A 12,927-nucleotide genomic window follows, 5' to 3' on the forward strand; every position below is an offset into this window, starting at 1 on the left:
CAGGGCTTCAGCTGGAATTAGGCTAGATGTTCCTAAGACAGTGGGTACCAGAGAAGCAAACTGGGCGTTCTGTTCCCTGGTAACAGGTCTTTTACTTCATAGATCTATTGAAAAAAAAAGAAATTCCGTCTTCCTAGGTGGTTCTGGTGTGTTCCTGATGCACACTTGCTGGTGGGAGCCTCTGTGCTCCTAGCCAAGTGTGTCACGTGGGCCAAGCAGCCCTGCGTGAACTTGACGGGGTTTAGCGTGTGTGAGCGTGTTCTCTCTCCTTCCACCAGCCCTCTCTCTCTCCCTCCCTTAGTCCTCCTTCTATCCTTTCCTTTTTCCCTTCCTTTTGGGTTCATTTTAGTTTTTATTTATTTCACTCGCTAAAGGAAGCAAGACTTAAAAACAAACTCTCCACTGAGGATGTAAATGGGTAATGCAGATTTGCTGTGAGGAGTTTTCCCAGGGGTGTATGGCGCAGCAGCTGTGAGCTCGATTTCCTGCTAGCTTGAAAAGAAATGAAATCTCGGTAGATGTTTTAGTCAATGTATGCAATGAAGGGGAGACCTCGTTCAGCCTTGACATTTGTTTCTTATTGTTCTGGAGTGATAGAAATCCCGTGCAGTGTTCCCAGGTTGGTATATTCGCTTATAATGATTGCTGTTCATTTTTCAAACGTATCAAAGCTTATGAGGTTGTTCTAATGTCTCGACTAAAAATTATTTTTAATAAAAAGCTGGAGTTATTTTTATCTGAGAAGATAACCGTCAGTGAGTACCCCACAGCTCCATGTCCATTCCACGTTTGCCTTCACAGTGGCTAAGCGTTTTACACTTTCGTTGCTTTCTTTAAAGTCTTATGGTTTATGGCTATCTTACCGCCTCTTGAAAATACCCTGAAAGGCGTAACATCTGCTCTCCAAGACGGGCGTGTTTTAACGTTCAGTGCCTATTCATGCCTAAGAATTGGAATTTGATTAAAAAGCTCATATTTGATTGGAGATTCGAAAACAGATATGCAAGCGGCCTGCTGGGCACCTGTGTGCCGACGATACGCACTGACACCTAAAACACCCTAAGCTGAGGACTCATGAAGCGCTTCGAGTTTGTTTGGGATATTTTTGTAACACTTAAAATGATCACGTTATATAAAATATTCAACATCACAAACTCTTCCACCAGGTAGCCGCTGTATAAGCGACCGTACAGTAATGTTCTCGGGTTGAAATGGTTACGCAAACAACGCGTTCTGATGCTGTGGTTTATTTCAACGCTCAGCTTTGGTGATGCCCACTCTGCCTCACGGTGCAGAACCTGCCACTGCGCCTGGGTGGTCACGTCACACCGCTTTTCATGACTCTGTCATCTCACGCTTTCAGTTTGCTTTGGCGTTGGCAGCCTCTCAGAGTGGTGAACCAATGGTCTCTCTGAAGGACCTCCTGCCAGCTTCCCCGGGAGGCTGCAGCCAGCCTGTGCCTGCCGGAGATTTCAGCTAGGCATTTTAAATGGCACTTTTGGGGAGTCATTGTTAACTGTTTTCTGTGTGACACTCCCTACCCCCCTCAACTCTGCTGCAGTGACCTGGGGGTGCAGTCATTGGTTCAGTTCTCGCTCTGGGACGTTCAGTGCATGACAAGATGTGATATAAACATGGGACGGTTGGGTGCTGCTGTCGTCTCTCGTTGTCATGGTCCTGACTTCTCACCTGTTCTTGATGTTACAGTGGACTAGAGAGGATGGACATAAAGTCTCCACCTCTGCCGTCCCTAACCTGTTCGTTCCGTTGAACACTAACCCAAAAGAGGTCCAGGAGATGAGGAACAAGGTACGTACCGCCGTCCCCGCTCAGTGGAGGCTTTTGTGCAGGGAGGAGGCCGGTGGGTGGGACGGTGCTCGCGTTTGCAGCACAGAGGGTGTGTTTGGCCCTCTGAGGACTCTGTCACCACTCTTGTGGCTGATGTCACCTCTTATGCTGCCTCTGTTGCTCAGCTGACCGGTGGGGGTGGAAGCAGAGGACACTCGGGGCGCCGCTGGTTCTTGAACTCATGGTTGTTCATGTAGCAGGCTAGAGTTAGAGCCGTAAAGTCTGCTCCTAGTGAGGACAGATGGCTGCTCCTCCCTTCCAGGGCTTTTCCCAAGGGTGGGGGCGGGGGGCAGTACTTGGTGCTTAAGAGCGTGAGAGTGACACAAGTCCGCTTGCTATGCTGACGTTCCCCATCAGTGCCCTATGCCACTGTGGGACGGGCACATGGGAAATACCGTGAGTGAGTGAGTGAGGGACGGCTCTGCCCTGCAGCCTGTCTAGAAGGGGAGGAAGATCACAGTAGCCCATGCCCAGCAGCCAGCCTGGCAGACACTGTGCTCACTGCTTCATGAGGCAGGGCAGCATGGATGTGTAGACCTGCATGTGCCATGGCGGCTGGAGTGCCGCAGGCAGTGTGAGCCAGGGCCGTGGCAGGGTTTCTCTGTACTGTGTTTTTCCTTCCTGTCCTCAGATCCGAGAGCAGAACCTGCAGGACATTAAGACGGCTGGCCCTCAGTCCCAGGTCTTGTCTGGTGTCATGATGGACAGGAGTCTTGTCCAGGTGAGAGCTCAGGACGTCTCTGACATTAGTGGGTGGTGGCACTAATGACCATCTGCTGCAAAATTACCCCAAATCAAGAGATTGTGACTGTGAGGTGAGTATGCTAGGCCACCAGCTGTTTGTGAAAAGTCTTCATGGTAAGAAATAACACAGCCACTCTCCTCTCAGGCCTAGACCAGCACAAGCATGCCAAGGGCCCGGCGTCCCTCCAGACTCCTCTCCTGATGCATGCGGCATGGGGCGGCCCGCTGGGGCGTTTGAGCAGTGTCCTGTGCCAGCTGCTGGAGGAGGGTGGGGCTGCTGGGCTCTGGCTCTTGTACGAATTGCCTGTCTGTAACCAAGTGCTCCCGTAAATGTGAGCCACCTGTATGTGCATTTCTGTAAAGGATGATAGCAGCAGTGCATAGGAGGGAGCCACGGGAGCAGTTGTCTGTGAGGATGAGTGTGCAGTCTTGTGCTTTACAGCGTGACTCTGCAGGAGTCAACTTCCCAGTTGCGTTGTTGACGCTGCCTGGCTGGCCCCGAGTCCTGGTCTGTGTCATATGCACGCTCCATCGCTGTCCCTGTGGGTGTGGCTCTTGCATGCTCGAAGCTGCTGCCTTCGTGTGCTCTGGGTTGGTGTCTCGCAGATGGGCGTAGTTTGCTCTCACGACTCAGTTTACCGTTGCAGGACGCACCCCTCTCTGACTGTACGGAAACTATCGAAGGGCTCGAGCTTACAGAGCAGACCTTTAGCCCCGCTAAATCTCTGTCTTTTAGAAAGGTACTCACTGCCCTGTCCCTCGCTATCTACCAGTATGCGACGCTGCTGCACCTTCCCTTCCCTCACCTGCTTCCCCTCTATGGGCGTTACTCTAGTGACCTGTGTAGCTCTGAGCAGATCTCTAAATGATTGCTAGTGAGCTTGGATAGAAGGTTCTGTTCTGCCTACCCTGTTCTTTAAGGCATGAGGTTATCTTTATAATTTTTAGCATTCTAAGTTGTTGCTGGAAACCCTGGTGGCATAGTAGTTAAGAGCTACGGCTGCTAACCAAAAGTCGGCAGTTTGAATCCACCAGGTGCTCTTTGGAAACCCTATGGGACAGTTCTACTCTGTCCTATATTGTTGCTGTGAGTCGGAATCGATTCGATGGCAGTGGGTTTGGTTTTTGTTGTTTTTTTTTTTGGTTTTGAGTTGTTGCTGAGAATTAGCCAATCTTAAACGTGGGGAGCGTTTCTGAAATCCTGCATGTGACCTTGGGCAGTGCATGTCCTTGAGGTCCCAGCAGTTTGCCTTTTATGAGATGCTGGTTTCAAAGGGGCCAGTCTCAGCCAACTGCTAGCAGTGGCAGCCGCTCTTCCATGGGACTGCTCACCCCTCGCTTGCTCAGCTGCTGGCCCATAAATGTAATGGACACCATACTGCAAGGTCATTTGACTGAAAGGTCGTTTCGGAAGAATGGGAAATAAAACAAATCAATCTTTGTCAGCCCTTCTTGAAAATGTACTTAGTTATTTTTCTTCCTAAATTTTATTTTTTCATTCTTCTTGTTGAGAATATACACAGCCAAGCATACACCAAGTCAACAGATTCTACGAGTACAATTTAGTGACATTGATTACATTCTCTGAGTTGTGCAACCATTCTCAGCTGTAATGGATTGAATTGTGTTCCCATAAATGTATTGTCAGCTTGGCTAGGCCATGTATTATGTGATTGTCCACCATTCTGTCATCTGTTGTGAGTTTCCTATGTGTTGTAAATCCTGCCTCTGTGATGTTACTGAGGCAGGACTCAATCTGTAAGATTAGGTTGTATCTTAAGTCAATCTTTTTGAGGTATAAAAGAGAGAAGTGAGCAGAGAGACGGGGAACCTCACACCACCAAGAAAGTAGTGCGAGAAGAGTGAGTCCTGTGGATCAGGGGTCCCTGCACCGAGAAGCTTTTAGTCCAGGGTAAGATTGATGACAAGGCCCTTCCTCCAGAGCCGACAGAGGGAGAAAGCCTTTCCCTAGAGCTGACACCCTGAATTCGGGCTTCTAGCCTACTAGACTGTGAGAGAATAAATTTCTCTTTGTTAAAGTCATCCACTTGTGGTATTTCTGTTATGACAGCACTAGGTGACTAAGACATCACCCTCCTTTTCTGAGTTGTTCCTCCCATATTAACATAAATTCACTGCCCCTCCCAAGGTTCCTATCTAATCTTTCAAGTTATCAATTTGATCCCATATAGCTAGTTCTTAAAAGAACATAATTCTCAAAAAAAAAAAAAAGTATTTTTACCTTTAAAAGAAATGGTAAATGGTCATGGTTGAACAACATGATGAAGGTAATTAATGTCCTTGAACCGTGCCTCAGGGCTTCAAACTGGTTCATTCCAGTTCAACCCCCTGCTGAGAATTTGCCTTTCCATCCCAGATACACTGAATCAGAATCTACATTTTAACAAGATCTTGTAAGAATTGCCTGGGGACCTTATTAAAATGTCGATTCTGATTTAGTATATCCGGGCTAGAAAAGCAAATTCTCAGCAGGGGGTCGAACCGGACCGAAGTGGTTCCCGGGCCTGTTGTCCACGTGTAGATGGTGGCAATGCAAACCTTGTGTTATCTGTATTATACTTACCACAAGGTTAAAAAAGACTCAGGGGGCCCCAGACTTGGTGGAGCCGCTGCTACTGAATGAACCCCCAAAACTGCTGCCCTGAGATAATCTTTAAACCTTAAACCAAAATATCCCCTGAAGTCTTCTTTAAGCCCAACGATAGTGTAGCCTAACTAGTAAAGAATGTCTGCCTTGAGCATCGTGCTTTTTAAAGACAGCAACTCCAAAGCTTAGATAGGAACCATAGGGGCCAGTGAGTTCATAGTAATGGGGGAGGAACAACTCGGAAAAGGAGGGTGGAACGGCTGTACAACCTGAAGGATGTGATCAGTGCCACTGACTTGCACATGTAGGGTCTGTTGATTTGGTGTCTGTTTTTCTGTGCATATTCTCAACAACAACAACAACAAAAAAGACTTAAGAGACATATCGACCCCACCCCCCAAAAAAGAAACCCCCGATAATTTTTTTTTAACTTTGCAGAGGGTTAGGAAAGTGAGCCCGTTGAAGTCCCCAGGTACCACTTCTCCATGCACGTGGGGACGTAACATGGACAGCAGGCCTATCTGTCTGCCGTCGTTTGCCCAGAAGGAAGGCAACCTTCCCTGAGCATTTGAGCTGCCTCTCTTCTCACCTGCCCTGCCCTGGTGACGGCGAGGGGCGCGCTGGCGTGTATGCAGAGCATGGCCCCGAGGGCAGGAAAGGGCTGGCTGCCCAGGTCAGTCTTCGTTGCTGTGATTCCCGTCCGTTCACTCAGAGGAGATGTCCAGGGCTCTCTGTGAGTTAGCGCACCTCCCAGGAGGTGCAGGTCTCCTGTTAGTGAGGTGCCGACTGACTAGCAGGGGGAAGCTGTCTGCTGGAGCCTCTCCTGTCTGCAGTACCTGCTCGTGACATGGTTCACATAGTGAGCCATTAATCCTCTGTGTCCCATTTCCCCATCCTTAGAATTTACCCTGCACTGCCGTTCCTAGAGCAGCCTCTCAGAGCAAGGGAGACAGACGTGCTCCCTCCCTGTCTGCTTGGTTGTCACATCTTGGCTGTAAGCTGTTGCTCTCTTGTTAGTGAACGTGTCCGTGAAGGTGTATTTGGGTCTGAGAGCCACGTGGCCTATCTGCGGGGCTGGAGCAGGGCTGGCTGTTCCTTTGGCATTAGTTGCATGTGGTGGTTTTGATTGGTGCTGTGTCCCGGCTGTCCAGAAGCAGCTGGTGAGGCACATTAAAGGTGCCTGTGTGGTGGGCTGTCCTCCATGCATGGTGTCGGGTCTGCTCTGCACCAGTGGTGCTCAGACTGGGGTACATAACAGGTGCTGGGCTGTTTCATGAAGGACAGACAAAGTCCCCTGCCCTGGCCTTGGGAGTGAGTCCAAACGTGTCGTTTTGTCAAGAATTCCTGGTGATCCTGACCCACTCCCCCAGTCTGAGAACTTCTGGGTGATGGGTGGGTCCAGGTATAATCAGCAGCGTGAACAAAAAAGAGCTAACCCAGGTAGCGAGACACTGTTTCAGGTAGATCCCCGGCCAGACGTGCAGTCTCGTTCCAGCTTACCTTGTCCCCACGTCCACGGTGCTCCACAGCCTTTCCTGCCCTAAGCAGGTTTCGTTTCCATGTTGAGGATGGGCGTTGGCCTGTCCTGGAGCTCGTTTTCTACTTCCTTCCATGTGGGCTTCAGGACATCCATACTGTTGGTTCTTGGAAGATGGTATTGCTCATCGGCAAGTTGGATTTCTCCTTGGCTGGTAAAGGGGACAATGTTAAGTGTCCTAAGAACCCCATAAGGCAAGGGCATATGAGCTGGCCTCCAGCAGGAGGCTCTGAGGAGCGGGGTGCTGGGGGCCCCGGAGCTGGGGCTTTTCTGAAGGACCTTGCAGCCTCTTTCCCTCACTGGTGCTGCCTCTGCACACGACGCGGGGCGTGTCCTTCTGCCAGAAAGCACCACGCTTGCTTAACAGTGGAAACAAGCCCACAGCCCTACCAGATGCCCTATTTCAAAAACAGTAATAAGCCCCGTCTAGTGCCTTGTAATCGACTCGATGGCACTGGGTCACTGGGTTAGTGCTTTGTTATTAGAGGGTCAGTGAAAAAGAAGAAGACCCTCAACAAGATGGATGGACACAGTGGCTGCAACAACGGGCTGAAGTATAACAAGGATTGTGATGGTGCAGGGCTGGTCAGTGTTGCGCTCTCTCTGTTGTCCGTACGGTCTCTATGAGCCGGAACCGTCTCAACAGCACCTGGCAGCAGCAGCAGCAGCAACAGCAAGGCTTCCTTGACCTCAGTTTTTCACATCCCAGAGTGATGTGGCTTTCCTCTGGGCTTGACTGCACACTGACTAAGTCATCAGAGATTAGGCTGGGAAGGTGTATGCTCAAAGTCATCCCGCTCGGGAAAGGACTCTGCCGTCCCGTTTCTGTCTCGAGAGTGTCCTTGACTGTGTGCGTGGCACCCTGTGGGTGGCCGTGGGCCCGCCTCGGTGCCCTCAGCTGACTTCTGTTGAGCACCTAGTGTGTGCGTGGCCCAGCGTGGCACACATTCATCCTGTGTTGACTCTTGTTTACCTTGAGTTGGTTCTGTCTGCAGGTGAAAAGCCTGATGCTCAGGGAGGCTGAGTCACAGCCACGTGTGCACAGCTTCAGAGAGAGAGCTCTCATCTCAGCCACGCAGCCCCAGCTGAGCACAGAAATGCTCATGGATGCCTGCCTTGTTCAGAGCCTCGTGGGTGACCAGGCAGTGAGGGCAGCTTGGGAGCCCCTGTGGCCCCTGAGGGAATGTCCATTCCCTAGCCCATAGGGACCCCTTTTCCTCAAGCACTGCTGCCTCCTTCCCCCCAGAGAGCAGGCCCGCTGCACCCATGTCTGCTCTGAGCTAGCCTGGATGGCCCTCGGCCAAGGTCGGGCTACACCTGTGCTAGGAGCCTGGAGCCCTCCCTGAGCTTGCACGAGAAGGGCCTGCTTGTCCCCTGGGAAACGTCAGAGCTGGGACAAGGGCTTTGACACCTATCACAGTCAACTTCTTGGTATTTTATTCTTTTACTAACTTTAAAAGTTGATTTAGATTAACTTAAATGTTTCTCTCAAATCTCATATTTTATCGGCCGTGATACCAAGACTCAGATGCAACAAGTCAGATTGCCATAGGCTTCTAGAATGCCATTACTCAAAGGCATCTTAGCCATTGCCCAGCCAACAGGCTTATCTGCAGTGATTAAGACAGAGGCCTGTGGCAGGAGGGATTTGTCCAGGGCCAGAGAGCTGACGAGTGGTGGGCAAGGATTCGACTTTCTCCTTGGGGAGGCCGGGCTGCTTCTAGTCAGAAAGAGGGCTCCCCTGACCATCGGGATTAGTCCCCGAGGCTCTCCGAGCAGAGCTGTCTGCGCAGCAGGCCCTTCCCTCTCCCTGCCCGTCCAGGCGCCCCTGGGCCTAGCCTGCAGAGCAGCTGCTCAGTGGCCTGGGGCTCCCCAGCACCTGTCTGGTGGTCACTTCCCTCAGGAAGCTCTGCCTTGGAGTCACCTGTCACTGAAGGGGCAGGCCTGGCATCACAAGCCGTGTGGCCTTCGCTGGCTCACTTGTTTGTGGAGGCTCTCATGGGTGACATGCATGCATGTGAGCTCTGGTCACAGGAGCCTCTGCCGTTTGGGACCCGCAGCCCCAGCCAAGCTGCCTGCTGGGGCGGCGGAGCGAGGGGTGAACTGCACTGCCCCAGCCGGCTTCCTTCTTCGAGACTGTCTGAGTGCTAGCTGTTGTGCTTTGCTTGCTTGCTCACTGTTTTCTTTTATACACATTTTCAGTTTTCCAAATTCTTCAGATAAACACCGGTGTTTGGGGACATTTTGTTATCTGTAAATGCTTTGGGATAAGTTTCAGGAGGCAGATAGGAACATTCTAGACGCCTAGTCCAAAGAACAGACCTCCAGCACACCTGCCTAGGGCTAGGGGTCGTGGTACGCACGGGGTCATGCAGGAGGTGGTGGGTTTTATAAGACACGATGGGCAGGGCCCTGTTATCCCACCTGGCCGTGAGGAGTGGCATCCATTCAGGCTGGGTGTCCTCCGTGCCGTGTTCGATGCCTTGGCTTCTGAAACCTGAGGGGCTTGTGTAGCATTTTTCCTCCTGTTACGTTTGTTCGTAGCCTCTGTTTTCATGTTTTGTGTGCCTGAGCCCAGGCCTAGGCACAGCGAACCCAGCCGCCCCCACCCCACTGCTCAGCCTTGCCATGGAGGGACGATTGCCCTGCGGGGGCTGGGCTCTCAGGAGACCCTGTGTGCCCTTTTGTCCCTAGGGGGAGCTGGTGACCGCCTCTAAAGCTATCATCGAGAAGGAGTACCAGCCCCACGTGATCGTCAGCACCACAGGCCCCAACCCCTTCAACGTGCTCACAGACCGGGAGCTGGAGGAGTACCGCAGGGAGGTGGAGAGGAAGCACAGGGGCTCAGAAGGTGAGTGTGCACCGTGAGGGGTCAGGGCAGGGATTTACAGGGGCTCCTGTGTGGGTGGGGTGAGGAGTCAGGGCCACAAGCTAGCCTTGTCCTCGGTTGAGACCAGGATATTGTTTCACACACGTTTTCGACCTGTGCACTCTAGTGACCCCTGAGGAACCTCAAGACCAAGTACACTTGTAGGTGGCCTTGTTAAGAGGGGTCTCAGATGTGCATGTGACGGGCTCCCCTAGGGAGCGTTGAAAAGGTGACTCCTGAGGCATCAGACCCCTTGCCACAAAACCTGGGGGCGGCGGGGTCGGGGGGCAAACCGCCTTCCTCAGGGTGCCCCCAGGAACCACACCGTCTCTGCCCTTCCTGAGACATCCAGCGCCGGGACCAGCCCCCCTCCTGGAGGACGGGGGGTGGCTGGGGACTGCCCCTCAGGCAGCGTTTGATTTCCATTACGTTGCTGCTGGTGAAAGCCGATTGTACGAAACACTGTTGTGAGTTGTTTGCAGTATGTCACACTGTCCCTGCCTGGTGTGCTTTATTAAAACTAAATCTCACTGCACTCGATTCTGAGCGACCCAGATCTCGACATCCCGTTGTCTCCAGGAATGGAGCTTTCTTTTCGTACCGTGTGTTCCTGCTGAGCGTGGCCCACGCTGCCCCATACAGTGGGAACCAGCTTGCTGAGTGTGCGTGAGTGCTGGTGATGTGGCTGCATCCCAGCTCCTGCGTGTGTGCATGTGCGCGTGGGTGTCTGGGAAAGGTGGGCGTGTTTTTGGTGTTTTTTAGTCAAACAACTCCTAAGACATGTTAGGGCACGGTGATAGGGCAAGAGAGTGAACGGGGCCCCGTGTAACTGCACTCTGTGGTTGCAGAGACGCCCGCCCGCGGGGGACGTGCCAGTGTGGGCACCCTCTGGAGACCCCTGCCCGTCACCGATGGCTGGCCTTCGAGCATGGGCTCTGGCCCCTGAGTTTTTGCCTGGCCCTTGTCAGCATGTTTTACTTCAGAAGATGAAAACGTGCATTACACTGCCAGGTTTAAATGATCGGTAGAAATGCCCTACATAGAAAATTAGAACCAGGGTGCCATTGCTCGAAGGCATCTTAGCAACTGCCCAGCCCAACAAGCTTATCTACAGTGACTAAGACAGAGGCCTGTGGCAGGAGGGGCTTGTCCAGGGTCACAGAGCTGACGAGTGGTGGGCAAGGATTCGACTTTCTCCTTGGGGAGGCCGGGCTGCTTCTAGTCAGAAAGAGGGCTCCCCTGACCATCGGGATTAGTCCCCGAGGCTCTCCGAGCAGAGCTGTCTGCGCAGCAGGCCCTTCCCTCTCCCTGCCCGTCCAGGCCCCCCCGGGCCTAGCCTGCAGAGCAGCTGCCCAGTGACCTGGGGCACTTAGATGGGGGGTAGGGTGGGGGTGCTCAGTGCGGGGGGCAGGCAGTGCGGGAACTCAGATCAACACAGCAGTCATAACAGTCATAAGGAAGAGGAGGAAGGCGGTGTGGCAGTGCGCCCCTCCGGCCCAGCCCGCCTCTCAGCCTGTCTGGGCTGCTGGGAGGGCTCCTTGACCTTCCTAGGAGCTGGGCAGCCCTTCGGCACCGCGTGTGGACCCAGATGGGCAGGGGGCTGACAGCCGGCCACTGAGGTGATGTTACTCATGGTGTCTGCACTCTCTACCCTGTTTCCAACTTATGTGCATCTGCAGAGAATGTGGACGAGACTAGAGAGCAGAAGGAGACGAGCCCCCCAGACCCTCCTGCTGCACCCCAGACCCCCCCCAGCACCCCCGTCAAGCTGGAGGAAGGTGAGTGCTGGTTGCCCCTTGTGGGCCGGTGCATGGCCTCTTGACAGGCGCCCTCTGTGTTTGTCCAGTGCTAGTTCTCTTCACGCTAATAAAGACATCGCCCAGCCGTGAGGCTGCCCAGCCCCCTCTGCCGGAATCGCTTCTGCCCGGGCGACTTGAGGCAGAAGAGTTCCTCAGTGAGGTGTTGTGAAGGGGGGTGAGCGACTTCAGGCCCAGGTCCCACTGCCATTCTGTGATGTCCATTTTGCCCGTTGCTGCACGTTGCCTTCTCCCCATCATGTTCAGATTACACCCCGGGAAGGGTTGACTTGACTTGCCGTGTTGGGCTAGTCCGATGAGAGCCCGACCTTCTGTCCGCCTCTCCGCCCACCCCGTGTCTGTGACGTGGTGTGGTCTGGTGTGTCTCGTCCCTCGGCCCTGCACACCGGTGTCTCCTTGTCTGTATGGAAGCCTGCAGCTCACCTCTCACCCTGTGGTGTCAGAGAAGGGCTCCTGTTCTTTCTGTGTGACAATGGCTGTGACTGGATGCATAGATTCTCTCCTTGTGCTTTCTCTTCTTGTGGCTGCGCTACACCCAGGAGGTGGATGTGCTAAAGAGTACCTGTTGCCATAGTAAGTACCGCTGGCCTCGGGCCCTCACCGCCTAACCAGGAGTCCCTGTGCTTTGCCTCATTCGCTTGCTTCTTTGTTGTTTACTGACTTTTGTTTTCTGTTTACCTAAAACAAAGAGACTCCCTTTTTTTTCCCTGCCCTGGTTCCTGTGCCGTGGCCTTCTGAGGTGGCTCACCCAAGTACGTGTGGTGGGCCTGCCCTGCTCTGCTCGGGGCGCTCTCCACCTCGGAGGCTCAGGGGAGTGGTTACTCTTCTGTTCAGCCTTTGGGGTTCTCCTGACTGCTTGGTGGGAACGTTTTGCCATACTCAATCCGACATAAATCTGAACGAGGTTCAGACGGGTTAGATCTTGCCTCCAGGTGCATGGGGGTCGGATTTGGTTATATCTTTGCTTGAATGGGGACTGGTCTTTTGAATTGAGGCACAAGAGTGACATTGGCTTTTTTTTTAATGTGACATTTGGTCAAATCCTAACAGTCCTCCTAAGCACCCACAGGCAACCTCTGCCCCGGTGCTAACCGCGGCATGCTTTGCGAGTGGATTCTAACTCCTCAGGGTTGGGGGTGTGTGGGTCGCAGCCCTTCCTTGGTCCTAGGGGGCAAGGGATCTAGCAGGGGTGGGTGAGCAGCTCCAGGGGCACGATCCCAGCCTCCCCATGCTCCAGCACTAGGGTTTGGGAACCAGAGCCTCCTGGGGCCGCTCCTAACCCATGCAAGCTCAGCGCCTCAGCACAGCCCTGCAGGTTGGCTTGATTTTGAAGCATCAACTGGTTGGTGTTGGCTAAGATGCCAGCTGCTCGTAATTTTGTCTTACCACCAAGCCGGTCTCCACTGGGTCTGCGCGGGGGACACACGTGGGCACGTCAGGGTGCCGGGCTGTGGGGACAGCACGAGGCTGCCACTGCAGATCAGTCACACTCTCGCTCTTCTGC

General features: G+C 53.1%; 1 protein-coding gene across 13 annotated transcripts in view; it reads left to right on the plus strand.

The window, feature by feature from the left end:
• ADD1 (adducin 1) overlaps positions 1-12,927 on the plus strand; it is a 103,740-nt gene that overhangs the window by 88,320 nt on the left and 2,493 nt on the right. For 6 of the 13 annotated variants that reach the window (XM_049886624.1, XM_049886619.1, XM_049886626.1 and 3 more), the window contains exons 11-15: positions 1,708-1,809; positions 2,480-2,569; positions 3,240-3,332; positions 9,432-9,588; positions 11,286-11,384. In XM_049886624.1, the coding sequence (XP_049742581.1) occupies positions 1,708-1,809; positions 2,480-2,569; positions 3,240-3,332; positions 9,432-9,588; positions 11,286-11,384 (541 nt within the window). Of the gene's footprint in view, positions 1-1,707; positions 1,810-2,479; positions 2,570-3,239; positions 3,333-9,431; positions 9,589-11,285; positions 11,385-11,962; positions 11,998-12,927 lie in introns of those variants that run through there. The other 7 variants (XM_049886629.1, XM_049886631.1, XM_049886630.1 and 4 more) reach the window with 4 other exon arrangements.

The sequence above is a fragment of the Elephas maximus genome, chromosome 5 (assembly GCF_024166365.1).
Source record: "Elephas maximus indicus isolate mEleMax1 chromosome 5, mEleMax1 primary haplotype, whole genome shotgun sequence".
Taxonomy (NCBI): Eukaryota; Metazoa; Chordata; class Mammalia; order Proboscidea; family Elephantidae; genus Elephas; species Elephas maximus.